General features: G+C 47.3%; 1 protein-coding gene across 1 annotated transcript; it reads left to right on the top strand.

Moving 5' to 3' along the window:
* The first annotated feature begins 9553 nt into the window (after positions 1–9553).
* Positions 9554–20064, top strand: Mpo (myeloperoxidase). The gene is made up of 14 exons (XM_021723996.3): positions 9554–9713; positions 9850–9927; positions 10062–10155; positions 10488–10663; positions 10875–10998; positions 11083–11212; positions 11285–11491; positions 12363–12681; positions 14544–14704; positions 15949–16204; positions 16689–16859; positions 17693–17930; positions 18696–18906; positions 19970–20064. The coding sequence occupies exons 2-13, from the start codon at positions 9852–9854 to the stop codon at positions 18898–18900; spliced, it is 2157 nt and encodes a 718-aa protein (XP_021579671.2). The 5' UTR covers positions 9554–9713; positions 9850–9851; the 3' UTR covers positions 18901–18906; positions 19970–20064.
* The last annotated feature ends 214 nt before the right edge of the window (positions 20065–20278 follow it).

Raw genomic sequence — 20278 nt, 5'->3', positions numbered from 1 at the left:
GGCCACTGGCCGGGAAGAAATCAGCACTCCATGTGCTGGATGCCCCCTTACTAGTTTTTCACAAACATGTATCCAGTAGTTTGTAGAAATGTGTAAACAAGGCCTCTGGCCTTGAGCTGCGCTTCACAGAGATGTCTACATTTCTAACATAAGAGAAGTTACCAATTGGGCTCCATGGTAACAGCTGGCAGGGGGAGGAAAGAAAGGGGAGAAGAAGCTCTCCCCTTCTCAGGTGTTGTCCTACAAGGGTTAACTTGCCCAGAACAGTGAAAGAAAAAGCTGCTTTTATGTGAACTTCTACAGACGTGTGAACTCCTGAGCCTCTCCCCTTACATGCTGGGTATAAAATTCTGAAACTACCTGAACTCGGGGTTCAGGGGATTGATTGATTACAGCAAAAGCTGTACCCTCTGAACCTGGCTGCAGCCAAATAAAACTGTTTCCTGCTATCTTTGGTGCCTTGCCTGTCTGTCCCTACCACAATATCACCCTAATACCAAATAGAAAGAAACTAGAACTTTAATTTTATATTTAGCCAAATGATTAGTCACACAACCCACACCTCCCATAGGGGATGTGCTTGCTCCCAAATGCCATTTAGGTCACTGCCACCATTTCATTCTTGGTTGATGTTTGGCTTCATGTTAAGAAACCAATGTGGGCTGGGGGTGTGGCTCAGCGGTAGAGACTTGTGTGGGTGAGGTCCCAAATTTGATTGCCAGCAGCAGGGGAAAATAAAACAATATAAGAGTAATTAAAAACTATTGATTAAAATAAATCAAAGTTTACTACTTCGGGGAGCTGGGGTGGAGAGAGAAAGATTATCAATTGTTTCATGTTTCAATTTTTACATTTTGCTTGTAAAAGTTTCGAACAAAAGGGCACTGGATAGAAAGCAAAAGCCTTTCCTCCTAGCCTTTTTATTTCTTTCCCCAAAGGTACTGGATTTTAGTAGGCCTTTGTGTCTTCTTCTGGAATTTTCTATGCATATCGAAGTACTGTGTGTATGCACAGACATGTGTGTTTGTATTTTGCAACATGCTATACAGAATGTAAGTAGGTATTTTCTCTTGACAACATTTCTTTCCATTTTATTACAGATATATTTCCCTCATTATTTTTAAAGACTGCCTTAAACATCACTATGTAGCAAAACAGTTTTGGTGGGCATTTGGTGTGTTCCCAGTCTTCTGGTTTATGCGTTCCTAAGAATACATACAAAAGATAAATTACTACCTGGAAGCAGAATTGATGAGCCAGAGCATTTTGGAATTTGAAGGACACTGCCAAATTGTCACCTCATGGTATAGGGTCAATTTACATCCCCCACTCCCTGCCTCGAACACCCTGACCAGCACTGGATTTATCAGTCTTTTTATTTTAACTCATTTGGTTGGTAAAGAAACTGTTAAAAAAAAATTTTTTTTTTCGGTGCTGGGGATTGAACCCAGGGCCTTGTGCATGCTAGGCAACTGCTCTAACCACTGAGCAACACATCCAACTAATTTTAACTTGAGTTTAATGTTTCCCATACCTTTATTTTATTTATTTACTTTATGAGGTGCTGAGGATCAAACCCAGTGCCTCACACGTGTTAGGCAAGCGCTCTACCACGGAGCCACAACCCCAGCCCTAATGTTTCTCTTGTGTAACTTTGGCTCTTGGAAGCTTGCCATTCGCCATCCAGGCCCAGTAACCAGGAGCATAAAGAGGACTGACTGAATAAACTAAGCATTTATATAATCATGGAATTTAACTTAACTTTTACAGTACTACCCTAGACAAGCAATTGTTTGAAACCAACAAAGTTTTGAGTATTTACTCTTTTAAAAAAGTATGCCTTCATTAAATAGACAGTGTAATCTGAATCTACCATCTAAAGAGAACTAAAGAAAAGAAGCATATTGTTTTTTTTCTTTAAAATATTTAGCTTGAATACTTTTTTTAAAAAATATATTTTTTTAGTTGTTGATGGACCTTTATTTTGTTTATTTATGTGTGGTGCTGAGAATTGAACCCAAGGCTCACACATGCTAGTCAGGCACTCTTACACTGAACCACAACACCAGCCCTTAACTTGAATACTTTTAAAGAAAAAAATATACTTATAAGATTTTACAAATTCTATGGAGAAACTTAATAACTAAATTTATATGATTTTTTTTAAAGAAGTACTTAGGAACAAACCTAATAAGAAATAAGCTCTTTTTTTTTTTTTTTTTTTTTTTTTGGTACTGGGGATTGAACCCAGGGGACTTGACCACTGAGCCAAATCCCTAGCTCTATTTTGTATTTTTATTTTTAAAGACAGGGTCTTACTGAGTGGCTTAGTGCCTCACTTTTGCTGAGGCTGGTTTTGAATTCACAATACTCCTACCTCAGCCTCCTGAGCTGCTGGATTACAGGTGTGCAGCACGGTGCCCGGCTAATAAGCACAAGCTCTTAATGAATAAAATAATAACATTCGAATGAAGGATATAAAAGAAGATCAATAAATTGAAATATACAGTATATTACTCAAATGTATAAACTCTATGAGAGCAAGTTTTATTTATTTACTGAATCCCCAGTGCCCAGAACAGTGCTGGCAAATAGTAGGTACTCAGTAAATATATGTTGAATGAATGAATATGCATGCATGGGAAGGCAATATCATACAGATGTCAGGGCTGGGGATGTGGCTCAAGCGGTAGCGCGCTCGCCTGGCATGCGTGCAGCCCGGGTTCGATCCTCAGCACCACATACCAACAAAGATGTTGCGACGGCTAAATACTAAAAAAAAATAAATAAATATTAAAAAATTCTCTCATTCTCACTCTTTCTTTAAAAAAAATATCATACAGATGTCAATTGTTACCAAATTCATGTATAAATTGAATGCAATGTCAATAAAATCTCAACAAAATTCCTTATGGAACTAGGCAAACATTAAACAATCCTTAAGAAAGAATGTTTGAATGTTGAAGATTCTTTTGAAAAAGAAGAAAAAGGCAAAATCCACGAAGAAAAACATTGATGTTTGACTACCTCAAAATTAACTCACTGTAAGCCAGGCACAGTGGTGCATGCCTGTAATCCCAGTGGCTCAGGAGGCTGAGGCAGGAGGATCGTGAGTTCAAAACCAACCTCAGCAATTTAGCAAGGCCCTAAACAACTTAGTGAAACCCTGTCTCTAAAAAAATACAAAAAAGGGTTAGGGATGTGAACTCAGTGATTGAACCCCTGAGTTCAATCCCTGGTACAAAAACAAAAAAACAAACAACAACAACAAAAAAAACCCCACACTGTAAAAAAATAGAAAGTGATAAAGAAAATATTTGCAACATACACAACTAAAGTTTTAGTGTTTATTCAGAATATAAGATAACTTTTATAAATCTATAAAATAATGACAATCCAATAGAAAAATGGACAAAACACAAGAAATTCCATAAGTTGTAATAAAATAAAATAACATCCAAGCCAGGCACAGTGGTGCATGCCTATAATTTCAGCAATTTGGGAGGCTGAGACAGGAGGATCACAAGTTCAAGGCCAGCTTGGGCAACTTAGCAAGGCCCTATGATAGACCCAACCTGATCTTTTATTAAATTGGGAGCCATCTTGCCACAAAGCCATGAAAAGCTAATTTCGGCTTTACTATAAATTACTGCAAACTCTGAACCTGCTTGGAATGCCTGCCCGTGCCTTGAACTCACCCATGCCTGGCTCTCTGACCAGATAGCAGCCCTCTCTGAAACTTTAGTGACACCTCATAAATATTGGCCTTCCCTGGCCAGACAACGACCCTCTCTGAGGCTCTAATGGTCTTCATAAATTCTGATGTTGGGGCCAGCAAAAAATGTAAACTACCATTAGTGTGATGCTTGTCAGAGTTCTGTTATCTGTAACCCCCCCTTTGTGTAACTTTCTGGGCTATAAAGCTGGGCTGTAGGAAAGGTGGGGCTGCTGTCTTGTTCCCACCGTTTTGGGAGGAAAAGGCAGTCCGGCCAGTCGAAATAATAAGCTTGCTTTAATTTGATTTTAATTGGAGTCAGTGGTCTTTTCTTGCGTCCTGGTCTAACACCTATCTCAAAAATGAAAAATAATAAAAGAGTTAGGGATGTGGCTCAGAGGTTAAGCAGTAGCCCTGCTACCAAAACAACACCCCTCCCCCCCCAAAATCCTCAAAAAACATAACAAAAATCGGATACAACCTCATTTTTCATCAAAGAAATAAAAATTGAGAATTGAGCAAACTCTGTGATACCTTTTTATTTCTTCTTTCTTTTTTGTTACTGAGAATTGAACTCAGGGGCACTTGACCACTGAGCCACATCCCCAGCCCTATTTTGTACTTTATGTAGAGACAGGATCTCACTAAGCTGCTTAGCACCTTGTCATTGCTAAGACTTTGAACTCCACCTGCTTCAGCCTCCCAAGCCGCTGGGATTATAGGCATGTGCCACCGAGCCTGGCTGGTATCTTTCTTGGCCCATGGGACTTTGACAAAGTTTGTAGAGCAGTTTGACAATATCTAGCTACTCAAATTTTAAATGCACAAAACCTGTGGCCTACTTTCTAGTTTTTACCCTGGAGAGCATTCGTGTGTGTGCATGTGCAAGAAGGCTTCCTGCTGCATTGCTTTTAGTAATAAAAAAAATAGAAAAATGTCAACTTTCATTAAGAGAGGAATGATGACATAATGGAGGGAGAGTCCAACTAAAGAACATTATATAACTGTTAAAAGGTGAGATTGTTTTTTAAGTAGTTCACCAAACATCTGCAAGATGTATTGTTTTTTTTTAAATTAATTATTTTTTTTAAAGAGAGAGAGAAAATTTTTTAATATTTATTTTTTAGTTTTCCGTGGACACAACATCTTTATTTTATTTTTATGTGGTGCTGAGGATCAAACCCAGCGCCCCGCGCATGCCAGGCAAGCGCGCTACCACTTGAGCCACATCCCCAGCCCATTTTTTAAATTATTTTTGAACTGTAGGTGGACACGATATTTTTGTTTTATTTCTATGTAGTGCTGAGGACCAAACCCAGTGCCTCACTCACGCATGCTAGGCAAGCGCTCTACCTCTCAGCCACATCCCCAACCCCTGCAAGATGTATTGTTGAGTGAAAGAAGCACGTAGCAGAACAATACATACAAGGTGATACTATTTATGAAAAATTAAAGGCAGCAGAATATTTCCCACATGTCCAGACACATGAATGAATAGAAAGCAAAAAGTTTGGAAGGACAAACCCCAAAATGACAACAGTGTTTATGTCTACAGAGGGGAGGAGGGGAGTGGAATTGGGGATGATGTAATAACCTAATTTAAAGGGAGCTTTAATCGGATCTTTAATTTTACATTTTGTTCAATATTCATCGTGTGTAGAACTCAAAATTAATTTTAAAAAGATTTTAAAGAGAGACCAGCAATTGGGGTGTCTAAATAGCCACTGTTCTGTCTCATCCTCAGCTTCCACAGCCTTCTGGAGATACCTCCTTCTCTCCAACCACATGCATGTCTCTCTCTTTCTCTCCCTCTTCCTCCTTCTCTCTCTCTAACACACACATACATACACACAGGAAATCTGGCATAATCTCAACTGACTTTTTTCCTAAACAGCATTAAGAAAGAACAAGCTGTTTTTGCAAACAGTAGCCTTGAGGGCTGTTATCCCACTGGCAGTTGGGCTAACCCCTGGGTGGGGGGATGGGGGTGTTTGGGAAAGCTGCGTGGGGAGCAGGGAAGACAGAGTGTGCTCCCTCCAATGACTCAAGTCATAACATGTGGCGGTTCCAGCAGTGCCCTCCAGAGGCCACCCCTCAAGGTGGAGAGCTGGAGTGTGACTGATGGCACGAGGCTTGCTTGAGACCTCTTCCCAGGGAGCAATATTTCCTGGTTTCTCTCTCTCTCTCTCTTTTTTTTTTTTTAAACTTTTTTTTTTAGTTGTAGATGGCCACCATAATTTTATTTTATTTTATTGATTGATTGACTGTGGTGCTGGGGATTGAACCCAGGGCCTTGTGTATGCAAGGCAAGCACTTTGCCAACTGAGCTATATCCCCAGCCCCTTTATCTATTTTTTTTTTTTTTTTTGTGGTGCTGAGGCTTGAACCCAGTGCCTCATACATGCTAGGCAAGTGCTGTACCACTGAGCCACAACCTCAGCCCCTCCTGGTTACTCTTTATGCCGAGAAATCTTTGAGTCTCAAACACACCTGGGCCAAATAGGCCCCTGGTGAGGGATCAACAGAGGTATCGGCAAGGGAAGATGCTGGCCTTGCAGGGACCACAGTTGGGTTATTTTTTAACTGTTTGGAAACATTTTTAAGTCTCAGAGCATCTCCAGCCCCTGCCTTTGTGGCTCCCGAAGGACATGAACTTCTCAGCAGGTTGTCAAGTGTGTTGGGCCCCAGGCCCCTGCCTGCCTCCCCAGCCTGCCTGTTCTTTGAACTTGCAGTAGAACAGTCTGAATGAAGCTTTCTTGTGTCAAGGCCTTTGCTGTATCATTCTCTGGACCCAGAATGCCCTTTCAACCTGAGTCTACTTGGTCAACTTTGAAACAGTCTTAAGAAGCAACTCTTTGAGGAAGAGTTGATCAAAGTGAATTTTGTTGTTGTTTTTGTTTGTTGTGGTGTTGGGAATTGAATCCAGGGGTGGGTGCTCTAACACTGAGCTACATCCCCAGCCCCGTGTGTGTGTGCGTGAGTGCTCGTGTGTATACATACATATATTTAATTTTGAGACAGGGTCTCACTAAGCTGGCCTTGAGCTTATGATCCTCCTATCTTAGCCTTCTGAGTAGTAGTAGCCACCATGCTGGCTGATCTAGGTGCCTTGACATTTCCTAAGGACCGTGCACAAGCTCAGGCTGTGCCATTTGTTTGCCACTGTGAGTTCCTTGAAGACAGGCTCACACTTTGCTGGGTGGAATATGCCCACTGTCCAACACAGTACTTGGCTCATGCAAGGTAGGTTTAACCAATAAAGCATATAAAATCATATAAAATATGTAAACCCTGGGAATGATTTTGACCAAATTCTATTATTTTGTTGTGTGCATATATGAACATATAATCATGAATCCCATCATTATTGTAATTGTAAGGCACTAATAAAAATATAGGGAAAAAGTCCCTTCCACAAATATATGCAGACATAAAAATGAAGTACACCTGCAACTTTTTAATAAGTACTAGGGATTGAACTGAGGGGTGTTCTACCACTGAGTAGACCTTTTTATTTTTTTTTACAGAGTCTCAGTAAGTTGTTCAGGCTGGCCTCGAACGTGTGACCCTCTTGCCTCAGTCTCCCTAGTCACTGGGATTACAGGTGTGGGCCACCACACCCACGTATAAACCTGTGTTTATTGGTGTAGGTGTTCAGGCTAAAATTGTTAAGTACTAAAAATAGGTTGCAAAATAATAGTTAAAGTTGTTCTTATCACTGTTTAAAAATACATCTATACATGATATATTGAATTACTAAGTAGAGTATTGGTGACTGGTGGGATTATGGGAAATTTCTATGGCTTATTTACGTGAAAAACAATAACAAACCTTGAAAGAAAATGGCCCACACTCTAACTTAATTTACTTTTACTTTTGGTAGATTTGTGTTCTCCAACTTCTCATCCATGAAAATATATTACTTCTGGCCAGGCATGGTGCCCCTCACCTATAATTTCAGCAGCTCTGGAGGCTGAGACAGGAGGATCTTGAGTTCAGCAATTTAGCAAGCCAGCCTCAGCAATTTATCGAGGCCCTAAGCAACTCAGCAACTTAGTGAGACCGTGTCTTTAAATAAAATGTGAAAAAGGGCTGAAGATGTGGTTCAGTGAGTAAGCATCCCTGGATTCAATCCTTGGCACCAAAAAGACAAAAGGAAAAGAAAAAAATATTACTTGCAGGCATAGAAAAAGTATTTCCAAAGTCTATTAGAATTCTAGAACCTGATTCACAAAGAACCACTTGACCAAGTTACATACAAAAAAAAAAAAAAAAAAATCACTGGCAAAGCAAGACTGGAAAATTGGTCTCCTCTCTCATAAGCCTTGGGCTCAGTTTCTGGGCAGGTGACCAAATCTCTGGGCACTTTGGGAAGATGTTCTGGGTTTGTTGTTGTCCTTTGTTCTTTGCTCAAGATGTTGCCCGGTCCTAGAAGAATACGGAGCAAGAAGGTGGCTGAAAGTAGGAGGTGTGGACAGACCAAAACAGGACCTGGCGGCCATGGTTGTTGGCAGGAGCTTAGCCTGAGGAAGGCCCAGGGGGTGGACAAACACAGATAGAAGTTACAGGTGCTCTTATCCTGAGAATGGCAGCCCCTCTGCCCATTTTTCTCAAGGGAGAAACTCCCCCCTCTTCTATTTCAGAAGGATCTTGAATCATTAACCCAGTTCCTCCTAACTCTACTGATCTGGTCCCAGAGAGGCTCTGGCCGTGTCATCCAACTGACCCACTAACCACAATTAGCTTGTTCTTTCCTGGTTCTTGAAATCCAGGAGCAGATGGCCGGGGTGTTGGAGACAGCCCCTCATCATAAGCCAAGAAGAAAGCGGAGGGAAGAGGGATAGATAGAGGAAGTTAACTTGGTTCTGAGCCTGTAGCTCCCAGAGTCCTTCTGGTGAAACCCAACGGTCTCTAGCCAGACTTCCTGTCCCCTTGGCCCCACCAAGAACTGGGGGCTGCCTCCTAGGCTGCCCACAAGGCCAGGTGACTGTTGGGATGGGAGTGGCCCCCGGAGGCTGGCTTGGTCAGCATCACTCCAGGTTTCCCCTTCACCCTCCCTTGGGGGTCACTGCAGCCTCTATAATCCCTTCGGCTGTTGTTCCTGACTTTTGTCTCTTTCAAAGGAATCCTGGATACTGCTTAGCCAGAATTTTGGAGGGTTTAGCCGTTAGTGGTATAGGCATACAGTTAGGGAGCTGAGAAACCCTGGGATGAGGGTGGTAAGTTCAAGAACTGGGACAGTCCAACGACATGGCCTACACCTGTAGTCCCAGCTGCTAGGCAGAAGAATCACAAGTTCAAAGCCAGCCTGGGAAACTTAGCAAGAGCCTATCTTTTTAAAAACTATTATTTAAATATATATATATTTAGTTACACACACATATATTTAGTTGTTGATTGATCTTTATTTAATTAATTTTCTTTTCAAAATAATTTTTAGTTGTTGATGTACCTTTATTTTTTATTTATTATTTATATGGGGTGCTGAGGTTCAAACCCAGTGCCTCACACGTGCTAGGCAAGCACTCTGCCCATGAGCCACACACCAGCCCTTAATTTATTTATTTATATGCGGTGCTGAGAATCAAACTCACATGTGCTAGGCAAGCACTCTACCATTGAGCCACAACCCCAGCCCAAGAGTCTATCTTAAAATAAAAAATAAAATAAAAGTGGGCTGGGGGGATAGCTGAGTGATAGAGTGCTTACCTAACATGTACGAGGTTCTCACTCCCAATGCTATAGGGGAAAAAAAAACCTGGGGGCAACTCTGATCCCTTCTTTTGTCCTTCTCCCCCATCTCAAGGGCCTCTGTGCACTAACCCCAATGGGGGAGGAGAGAGTTCAGGCTCTTGGGATAGACCTCCCTCTGCCCTGCCCCGCCTCCACCTTAGAGAACATAAAGGCCAAGATTCAGAGAGAGGAGTTACCAATGTCAGATCAGCTGTGGAGTTGAGGTCCTTGGGGGCTGGTGACTACAGCTGGCAAGGGGGTGAAGGTGCTGTGGACCCTCTCTCAAGGAGGCCTGGCTTTGCCCATTACCAGGCCCTTTGAGTTGGGGCTGGAGGGTAAAGGTGGGATGAGGGGCCTGGGAATGGAGGTGGGGCTCTCATTGGTTGGGGGTCTCATTGCAGAGATGAAGCTGCTCCTGACCCTAGCAGGGCTCCTGGCCATTCTGCCCATGTCCCAAGCCTCTGACAATGCCACTTCAGGTAACACTTCAAAAAGAAGGGTAAGGTATTCCAGGGGTGAGTCCCAGGGACTCCTTGTTCTCAGCACATGCCTCTTAGGTTCTGAGGCCTGATGGGGCCTCCATTCCTGACTTTGTGATCCTTGCTCTGGTCAGTCCTCCTGGGAGAGGTGGAGACCTCAGTGGTGCTGACCTGCATGGAGGAGGCCAAGCGGCTTGTGGACAAAGCCTACAAGGAGCGGCGGGAAAGGTGGGGTGTGGAGCACTGCTCAGCTCTGAGCAAAGCTGTTTCAGGCCTTTCAGGGAAGGAGTGGGCAGCAGGGAGTTTGTGCAGGGAGGTGGGGAGTATGGGTGGGGGGAGCTGGGCTGTCTGTCCCTGGGTCTCTGGGTGCAAGAACATCTTGAAAGCCACCCTTGCCATGGACTTGTTACCATCTGGACACCCACATCCATATCATTTTTTTCAAAAGAAACCTCTTCCTGCCTGCAAGTCTATCTACATTGTCCTGCCTATCCACCCCTGGGAAAGGGCTCTGCTGAGTGTCTCTGTACCCCTTCTTTGGTCCCCCCTCTTCCATGCAGCATCAAGCAGAGGCTTCGCAGTGGCTCTGCCAGTCCCATGGAACTCTTATCCTACTTCAAACAGCCAGTAGCAGGCACCAGGACGGCTGTAAGGGCTGCAGACTACCTGCATGTGGCTCTAGACCTGTTGAAGAGGAAGCTTCAGCCCCTGTGTCCAGGGCCTTTCAATGTCACTGGTACTGCCCCCTCTCCCACCTCCACTAGGATCTCTCCTAGTAACCCTCGCCAGATCCTGTGATCCCCACAAGTCCTCCCTCTAAGGAGTCTCAGAGGCGTCTGAGCATCCCCTTCACTTCTCAGCCTGTGCCCCACTAGGGTATTCAGGGCTCCTCCGCCTCAGAAGAGGAAATGGGGGCTTGGTTCCCACATCCTGCTTCTCCCTTGCAGATGTGCTGACACCTGCTCAGCTGAATTTGCTGTCCAAGTCAAGCGGCTGTGCTTACCAGGACGTGAGGGTGACATGCCCTGAACAGGACAAATATCGCACCATCACGGGGCAGTGTAACAACAGGTGCAGCCCCAGGGCGGGACTCGGGGAGGGTTGGGTCAGGCCAGCGGAGCCACTAGGCTTTAGCGACCCTGCGCTTTTCTGCAGACGCAGCCCCACGCTTGGGGCCTCCAACCGCGCCTTTGCACGCTGGCTGCCAGCGGAGTACGAGGACGGCTTCTCGCTGCCTTTTGGCTGGACTCCAGGGGTCAAGCGCGGTGGCTTCCCTGTGCCCCTGGTGAGCACCTGGTGGGCAGAGGGGGAGGCCCAGACTGGTGAGGCGTCCCCTAACGCCCAGGTGTCCCCGCAGGCTCGCGCGGTCTCCAACGCCATCGTGCGCTTCCCCACGGAGCAGCTGACCAGGGACCAGCAGCGGTCGCTCTTGTTCATGCAGTGGGGCCAGTTTCTGGACCACGACCTTGACTTCACCCCAGAGCCTGCAGCACGGGCCTCCTTCATTACTGGCCTCAACTGTGAGACCAGCTGCCTGCAGCAGCCACCCTGCTTCCCGCTCAAGGTGCTGCCTTCCTCCCACCCACCGTTGGCTGTGGGTGGAGAGGGGACATTGCTCCCGGAAGCAGCCATCTTCTGTGTCCAGCTTTCTTTTCTCAGCCCCTGATGAGGGCAAGGGCTGCTTCCTTGTGTTGTCCAGAGCCCGTGCCTGTCCTGGCTCTGACTAGTCCCCTCCTCAGGACCAACTGTCAGCCAGGGCATCTCCTTTGTTCACTGACTCCCCCAGGCCAAGGGAGAGAGCAGTGGTTCTGCCCTGGCTAACAGGAATTACTGCCCATTCGTGAGGCTGCAAAAGAGTTCTGGGATGAGGACCTCTGGTGTCTCTCAGACCTCCCAGCATAGATGCCCTGTGCACAGTCTTGTTTTCTCCCCCTCCCCCCAGGCCTTTCCCCATCCCCACATCACAGAGAGCAGAGAGCTGGGGGGGGGGTGGAGCTCCCAGAGAAGTCCCATGGAGTCACAGGCTGAATAGGGAGGGAAGAGGAGAGAAAGAAGAGAGTCTGAGAGGGAAGGAGGGAGAGGGATGGGGCCAGAGTGACAGGAAAGGGACAAGGAAAAGGAGAAAGGAAAGAAAGAGGAGACAGAATAAGAGCGTAGGGACCAAGTCCAGAGAAGAGGGGAGGGAGGAGAGAGAGGGGAGATTTAGTGAGAAGGGGTCAGAGGACTGGCACTGCCTACCCCTGGGGGGTGTCCCACATTCCCCGTTCAGTGTTCCGGGCCACTCCTGAACCTCAGAGGCACTCTGCTGGTGGAACCTCAGACTGATCCCGCTGGGGCCTTGAGAGACCACCTGAAGATTCAGGGGGCCAGAGGTCCAAGGGTTAGATTCTCTTGCATGGTCCCTCAAGAACCCACCTAGCCTCTCTGTGCTGCAGATTCCACCTAATGACCCCCGCATCAAGAACCAACGTGACTGCATCCCTTTCTTCCGCTCCTGCCCGGCTTGTCCTGGGAGCAACATCACCATCCGCAACCAGATCAATGCGCTCACCTCCTTTGTGGACGCCAGCATGGTGTACGGCAGCGAGGACCCCTTGGCCATGAAGCTGCGCAACCTGACCAACCAGCTGGGGCTGCTGGCTGTCAACACCCGCTTCCAAGATAATGGCAGGGCCTTGCTGCCCTTCGACAACTTGCATGATGATCCCTGTCTCCTCACCAACCGCTCTGTGCAAATCCCTTGCTTCCTGGCAGGTCAGCTCTCGGGTGGCATAAGAGGTGTTCCCTGCAGGAGCTATAGTCAGCCTGTTTGTGAGCAGCGGGTGGGTCGGTAGTGGGAGACACTGTGTTCACCAACTTCAGGGTCATTAGTCAAGCTGCCTTGGTCACAAGTTGGATGGAGACACAGGGATGTCCAAGGAGCCTCTATCACTTTCTCTGTTTCTCTTTTCACCTCTGGACTCTGGAAGAGAGGAGAGTTGATTCCCTTAAGGACAGAGAGCACAGTGGTGTGTCCATACCCTGTCCAATATGAAGCCGATAGCCACAGGTGGCTATTTTAATTTTAATTATTTTAAATTCAATGAAATTTTTAAAAAAAGCTTTTCGGCTACACTAGTCACATATCAAGTACTCAGTAGCCTCATGGGCTAGTGGCTCCCCTAACTGGGTAGCACAGAGGTAGATGGTTTTCATCATCTCAGAAAGTTCTAGTTGAGAGTGCTACTGCCCACCTTGACTACCCATAATTATAGAGGGTGGGATTTCAACTTTAAACACCTGAGGGTTTGCAGGAAGGGTTGGGACAGTGATGGTGGTCATGCCCAGAAATTTTCCAGTGTATTTAAAAAAAAAAAAAAAAATATATATATATATATATATATATATATATATATATATATATATATATGTTGGAGTTGGATACAATACCTTTATTTATTTGTTTATTTTTATGTGGTGTTGAGGATGGAACCCAGCACCTTGCACATGCTAGGTGAGCACTCTACCACTGAGCCACAACCCCAGCCCCATCCAGTGTGTTTTAATGAAAATCCAATGGTGGGTTGAGGGCCCTTTCCTCCTGTTGCTTCCCCCTTCTCCTGGTGATCTCTTCCTGGGCTCCTGGGAGAAGAATCAAGGTCAGTGCCCAAGTGGTCTTTCTCCTGAGGAAAGGGCCACCCTTCTTGCTAGTGAAGCAAGAGCAATGGTCCTCAGGGATGACAAGCTGTATGTCCCAGTCCTGGATCACCATGACCTCTCACTGCTCATGGAGATGGAGAAATCGCTCTCAGAGAGTATCCTTTCCTCCTAGAATTTCCTTTCTAGAGTTGGCAAGAGCAGAAGCCTGTGTCCTGCTGAAATGGCCCTGACCTTAGCCCTTCCAGAGAAAGTTTTGGGGCAGACTAGTGGAACCAGGGGGTCTTGCTTAGTTTTCTTGAACAGAATCCCAGGCTACACCAGTCTACATTCCACCCATCCTGTGCCCTAGCCCACCCTGAAGCAGGCTGCAAAATTGGCATGTCACAGGGTGATGCTGTCAACTCTGTTCCAATGGTAGTGTTCCTCTAGGGTTCTGTGTTCAGGAGGCTTCTGAGGTTGCTTGCATTCAATGTTAGCAAGAGTGCTGTAATCGTTAGTGGTGTCTGACACAAGCATGGAAACAGTTTTTGTGCCAACATGCACGTTACTTGTTGACTTTCCTTGAATCAGGAGAACCAGCTAACTAGGTAGCATCATGGATCTTACACTTGGTACCAGGCACGGTGCTACACCCCAGAATACCTCTTATGCCAGGGGTCGATGGGAGGGAGGATGAGATGCAAAAAGGCACAAGCCTTGGGCCCAGTCTTGGAAGAGCTCCCAGTTTCAGCTAGGGTAGTCACGTGTTGGATCTGAGGTCTTACTAAGCATCTCTGGCTAGCCGTGTCCCTAACAGGAGAAAAAGCTATTATGGTGGACAAGGGCATCAGAGGAGGACCCATATAGAAGTATAAACTCAGCCCTGGGGGGAAGAGATGGTTGGAGAGGAGGGTAAGTAGGAGACAGGGAGTTTCAGTAGAGCAAATCTTTTCTGGGACAAAGGTCTCAGGAATGACAGTGGCTTTTGCCTCCTTAAGGGGACACCCGCTCCAGTGAGATGCCTGAACTCACCTCCATGCACACCCTCTTTGTTCGAGAGCATAACCGGCTGGCCACACAGCTCAAGAGCCTCAATCCCAGGTGGAATGGAGAGAAGCTCTACCAGGAAGCCCGGAAAATCGTGGGGGCCATGGTCCAGGTAGGCTGTCCTGAGTGTCACACTGACTTGGGATCCAGGTTTACCTCTGTGACAGCCTAGCTGTGTGATCTTGGGCAATTTGCTAACTCTCCTAAGCTTTGGATTCTTCATCCATGATGCCATTTGGATTAATGGACCTACTGCAAACACCTGGCAGATGTGAAATGCTTGACAAAGGCTACTTCCCTTCCCCCACTTCCTGCCTTGCTTCTCTCTTTGCTGTGGGCCTGGGAATGGTGTTGGGAGAATCCACAGGGGAGGTCTCTGATGCCCAGCAGCAGTTCAGTGGACATTTCTCTCTTCCTCTGTTTCACTGTCACTCTTGGCTCCTTTATCTACTCTCCTCTTCTTTTTGGCCATTGTTACCCAACCAAACTCCTTGGCCTCATTTAACCCTGGGGTAGTGTTCCTGCTTCTCTCTCCAACTTTTGATGCTCCAATGCCCATCCCTTTTCTTCCCAAGAAGTATGTGCATGCTTGTGAGAGAGCACACGCACGTACACACACACACTCACACACACTTCTGGATTCTGGATAGGGAGAGCATTGCAGATGCTGAGGGTGAATATTCAATTTGTACTAAGAACACACGTGGGATTCGTGTCAGCTTTGGGGGAAATTCTAGAATCTAGAGTCAAAAGTGAGATTATTCCACCTTTTCCATTTCTCTTTTCACTGGGGGAAATTCTATAGAAGCCTTCATTTCTTTCTGCCTCTCTTTTTTCCACAAACCTATACTGAACCCTACCGTGGGCCAAGCATTTGCTGTCAGTGTAAGTAATTTTAATTTCTCTGTCTTTCAAGGAATTATCATGAGATAACGGGAGAAATGAGACATTACTAACTCAGGGCAAGGGAGTTAATGCAAGGTCTAACAAAGCTCCTTGTTATTTAACCTTCTAAAACACACACACACACACACACACACACACACACACACACATAATTATCCTATATAATTATCTCTAATTTACAATTGAGGCTCAAAGAAGTAAGTAAATGGCCCAAGGTCATAGAGCCAGCAAACAGCAGAGCTCTGCTTATGCTCCTTAGTGCCACTCTGAGGTGTTGGATGTGTGCAGCCTTCTTCTCTAACCCCCTGTCCCCACCTGGACTGAATCAGTACTGTGGGATTCATTGCACTGACCTAGATGGATAGGAGCGACCACCGAAGCCTGAAGCAGGTGGACACTGCAGTGACCAGTGAGTGGAGAGACTGTTCCAAGTGACTTTTTTTTTTTTAGATCATCACTTACCGAGATTACCTGCCCCTGGTGCTGGGGCCAGCGGCCATGAGGAAGTACCTACCCAGGTATCGCTGCTACAACGAGTCGGTGGACCCGCGCATCTCCAACGTCTTCACCAATGCCTTCCGCTATGGCCACACCCTCATCCAACCCTTCATGTTCCGCCTGGACAGTCAGTATCGGCCCATGGAGCCCAATCCCCAAGTTCCACTCAGCAGGGTCTTTTTTGCCAGTTGGAGGGTGGTGCTGGAAGGTGAGTGGGACTTGGACCAGCAGAGAGGGCGCTGGCAGCTGCGGGTGGGAGAGGTGGGCTGGGGTGCAGGGAGCTAGGGCAAGGGGAGCTCTTTCTTTCCTTTTTGGGGGATCTAGTCTGATCTTCCATTCTCAGTGCACCTGACTCTACCTCCAGATCCAAGAATAAAGAGTGAGGGTGGAGATAGTTCTCAGACAGTTGGCTCTTTCCTATGTGTTGGGACTCTGTGAGTCAGGAGGCCAGGGAAGGGATGCATCCCAACCTTGCAAACCTGAATGACATCATCCCCTGAGCCCTATATGCCCCTGGGGTCATGTAGTGCCCAGTGAGAACCTGCCCAGTGGGGCCACCTTGGCACCAAGTGTTGCCTATGGCTGTCCCTCTTCTCCAATCCCCTGACCCCACCTGGCCTTGCTCTGGCTGCAGTCTGATCTTTGATACTGAGCTAACCCTTGTCTCTCAACCTTGCTCCTCCCTCCCTCAGGTGGCATTGACCCCATCCTCCGGGGCCTCATGGCCACCCCTGCCAAGCTGAATCGCCAGAACCAAATTGCGGTGGATGAAATTCGGGAACGATTGTTTGAGCAGGTCATGAGGATCGGGCTGGACCTGCCCGCTCTGAACATGCAGCGCAGCAGGGACCACGGCCTCCCAGGTGAGGGGCTGCAGGAGTCTCCCTGGCCACCTGCAGCCCCCATCCTACCACCCAGGGAGCCCACAGCTCTCCTTCCCACTCGGGGCCCTGCCCTTTCCATGCCCTGAGCTGACCAAAGCTTCCCTCACCCTAGCACTTTGTCCTCAGGAAGTCATCTGAGGTCAGGCACCTCCCTCTCCCTGGACCCCTCTGATCAAACTCTAGCTTCTCCCAGGCTCCTTTGCACGCTCCAACCTGCAGGAGCAGCGGCTGCAACAGTCACCCACAGGGTGGAAATTGTCTCCACCATGATTTCATTTTGACCTGTTGTTCATGAACTTGGAGGGGAAGAGATTGTTACTTCTGCATGACTGATGAGGAAACTGAGGCATAGAGACAGTCAAAATCTGGCTAGGTTCTCTAGCCAAATCAGTGACAGATCACGAACTTGGACCCAGATCAGCTTGACCCCAAAGTCTGTGCATGGGTTATGGGTGGCCTGTGTGGCTGAGCCTTTGAGACGCCCTTTACCCATCATGGGTCAGAGATCGACACAATGGGTTGCTCCAGGGGACAGTGAGATGCCCTGTTCTTGGACCTGGCAGGAGTTATGGCAGTTTGGTGTTTGCCTTAGGGTGGGAGAGCAAAGGAGAGACAATGAGGGTCTGGGGAGGCCTAGCTGTCCCTCTTGTCCTGAGTCAAGGGGTCAGGGCTCCCTCTATGGCCTTGGGATGTGGAGAAGTTGGGTTTTCTGGGTTAATGGCATACATCTGAATCCTCCCTGCTGTCCCAGTGTCCTCCTCACCTTGTAGCAGGCGGACCATCCAGAGCCCACTGCCCCCTCTCCCATGCAGGGTACAATGCCTGGAGGCGCTTCTGTGGGCTCCCGCAGCCCAGCACAGTGGGTGAGCTGGGCACGGTGATGAAGAACCTGGACCTGGCAAGGAAGCTGATGGCACAGTATGGCACGCCCAATAACATTGACATCTGGATGGGTGGTGTGGCTGAGCCCCTGGAGCCCAACGGCCGTGTGGGCCAGCTCCTCGCCTGCCTCATTGGCACCCAGTTCAGGAAGCTCCGGGATGGAGATCGGTGAGGAGGTGTTGCAGCAGCTCAGGCTGGCTGGGTGGGTGGCCACGAGCCTATCTTTGAAACTGTCAGGGGCCCCAATTTCCTCCTGTCAAGTTAAGGGCTGCAAAGAGTCATTGATTTCCCTCTGTGTCTCAGGGAGCCTCCAGGTCATCTTTAATGTGTCCTGAGCCTGTAGGGGTACAGCAGGGAGGAAACTGGAGTCCTGATTTCAAAAGAAGGAAGACAGAAAAAAAAAATGCCACTCTTACTACTTCTTTCTCTGGGTTTCTCTGTGCAACTATGGAGATGTCAATCACCATCAAATAGTCCCAGTATAGCTTTCCCATGGCTTCCCTTTGTGTCATTTCATCGTGGTCATGACACCTTCATGTCCAGTTCTTCCCTGGTCCATATTGCACCTTTGGGAATATTAGAACGTGTCCCCATTCCCCCTTCCTGTGGATGCAGCCCTGGGCACAGGACTTCATGAAGGAGGGTGGGCTCTGCTCCCTCCTTTCTAGTATGAATGGTGTCGTGGAGGCTGCTGGGCTGGGGCCAGAGCAGGTAACCAGAAAGCTGGGCTTTACTCTGTTTTGTGAGTGGGAGACTCCTAGTCTTCCCTGTTACTGAAAATCCCTGTATTTCTCAAGGGCCTGGAGCTCTCCTGAGCTTCCGGGTGGAGCCTTGCATCCTGGGAGCACTTCAAGCTAGGTGACACCCTCTAGCCCAGAATATGCCAGCCTCAGGCACAATGTCTATGGATCCCCCCCCCCCCCCCCCGTGTAGGTTTTGGTGGGAGAACAAGAATGTGTTCAGCACAAGGCAACGGCAGGCCCTGGCCAAGATCTCCTTGCCCCGAATCATCTGCGACAACACAGGCATCACCACCGTGTCCAGGAACAACATCTTCATGTCCAACTCATTCCCCCGCGACTTTGTCAACTGCAGTTCTCTCCCTGTGTTGGACCTGACTGCCTGGAGGGAGGCCTAGAGCTGGGTAAGGGCCTACTGCAGTGAGGGGTAAACCTGGGCTGGCTCATTGGAACGACAGAGAGCTCCCTTCCCTAGACGAGCCCAACCCCGTTCTGCGTGCCAGTTGAGAAAATGGCTGAACATTCACTTGTGTATATTTGTGTGTGTACATGTGTGCATTGTATGTAAATCGACATGTCAAATATTTGTGTTGTCTGTGAACATGGGTAGTATTGTATGTGTATCATTCATGTGCGTGTGCTTGCTGCTTATGAGAATATTAAGTATATGGAAGAAGCAGAGCTCAGCCCAGGAGCCAAGCCACCTGGATTTAAATCCTGGCTCTGCAGCTGGTTAGCTTCGTGATCTTGGGCAAACCCCTGAATCTCCTTAAGCCTGAGTCTTCTTCCTTATAAATGACAGCTCCACAGGGAGCCTGTTTGCATTCTCTAATTCTTTTTGTTGTTTGTTTGTTTGTTTGTTCTAATCAGTTATACATGACAGCAGAATGCTCTTTGATTCATTGTTAACAAATGGAGCACAATTTTTCACTTCTTTGGTTGTACAAGAAGTAGGGTCACACCATTTGTGCAATCACACATGTATCTAGGGTAATGATATCCGTCTCATTCCATCATTTTTCCTACCCCCATACTTCCTACCCTCCTCTCTCTCCCCTTTGCCCAATCTGAAATTCCTCTACTCGTCCCAAGCCCCCCACCCATTATGGATTATTAGTATCTACTTATCAGAGAAAACATTCAGCCTTGGTTTGGGGGATTGGCTTGCTTCGTTTAGCATGATATTCTCCAACTCTATCCATTTACCACAAATGCTCTAATTCTTCATTCATTAAGCACCTATTCTATGCCAAGCACTGTTCTAGGCATGAGAAACAGAGGCAAGAAAGGCAGATACCATTTTTGCCCTCAAGAAGTTTTGTCCTCTATAGCAGAGGTGAACCAGCCTCCTCTGGAGGACGGACCCTTTAGCAGTGGGCTGTGCAGTTGAGTGATGGCTCAGGGCAGCTAGGATCGGTCCATAGCTCTCCTTTTCCTATCTTACTCTGTTCTCTTGCTTATTCACAGGAGCCTGCCTGGAAAGGAAGGAGGGGCTGTTGACCTTTCTGTACCATTTGTTTGTACCTGATGTTTATAATAATAAACTGTCACTGCTGGTGATCTCCCCTCTGTCTGTGTCTGGGAAGGGGCTGGAGCCCCAGCAGGAGGCCCATTTTGGGCCCTAAATTGGAGCCAGTGTGGTCGGTGCCTCTGATCTGCTGGGAGGTCACCGGGGAGTCCTCTGGCCAATCCATCCCTGGAGGGCAGTCAGTTCTTAGAAGTCTTGGGACCAGGCCAGGCTGAGCAGGTCCTGGTCCCTCACCTTCCACCTCTGCC

This window comes from Ictidomys tridecemlineatus, chromosome 3 (assembly GCF_052094955.1).
Source record: "Ictidomys tridecemlineatus isolate mIctTri1 chromosome 3, mIctTri1.hap1, whole genome shotgun sequence".
Taxonomy (NCBI): domain Eukaryota; kingdom Metazoa; phylum Chordata; class Mammalia; order Rodentia; family Sciuridae; genus Ictidomys; species Ictidomys tridecemlineatus.
The sequence above is the reverse complement of the archived record's forward strand: the minus strand, read 5'-3'. Positions and strand labels throughout refer to the sequence as shown.

What these genes read in the sequence shown, in the direction of transcription:
- Mpo (XM_021723996.3), top strand. Translation starts at nt 9,852, where the DNA reads ATGAAGCTGCTCCTGACCCTAGCAGGGCTCCTGGCCATTCTGCCCATG. An exon ending in ACGGGGCAGTGTAACAACAG is followed by an intron (nt 10,999 to 11,082) that starts GTGCAGCCCCAG and finishes GCTTTTCTGCAG; the next exon opens with ACGCAGCCCCACGCTTGGGG. An exon ending in CACCCTGCTTCCCGCTCAAG is followed by an intron (nt 11,492 to 12,362) that starts GTGCTGCCTTCC and finishes TCTGTGCTGCAG; the next exon opens with ATTCCACCTAATGACCCCCG.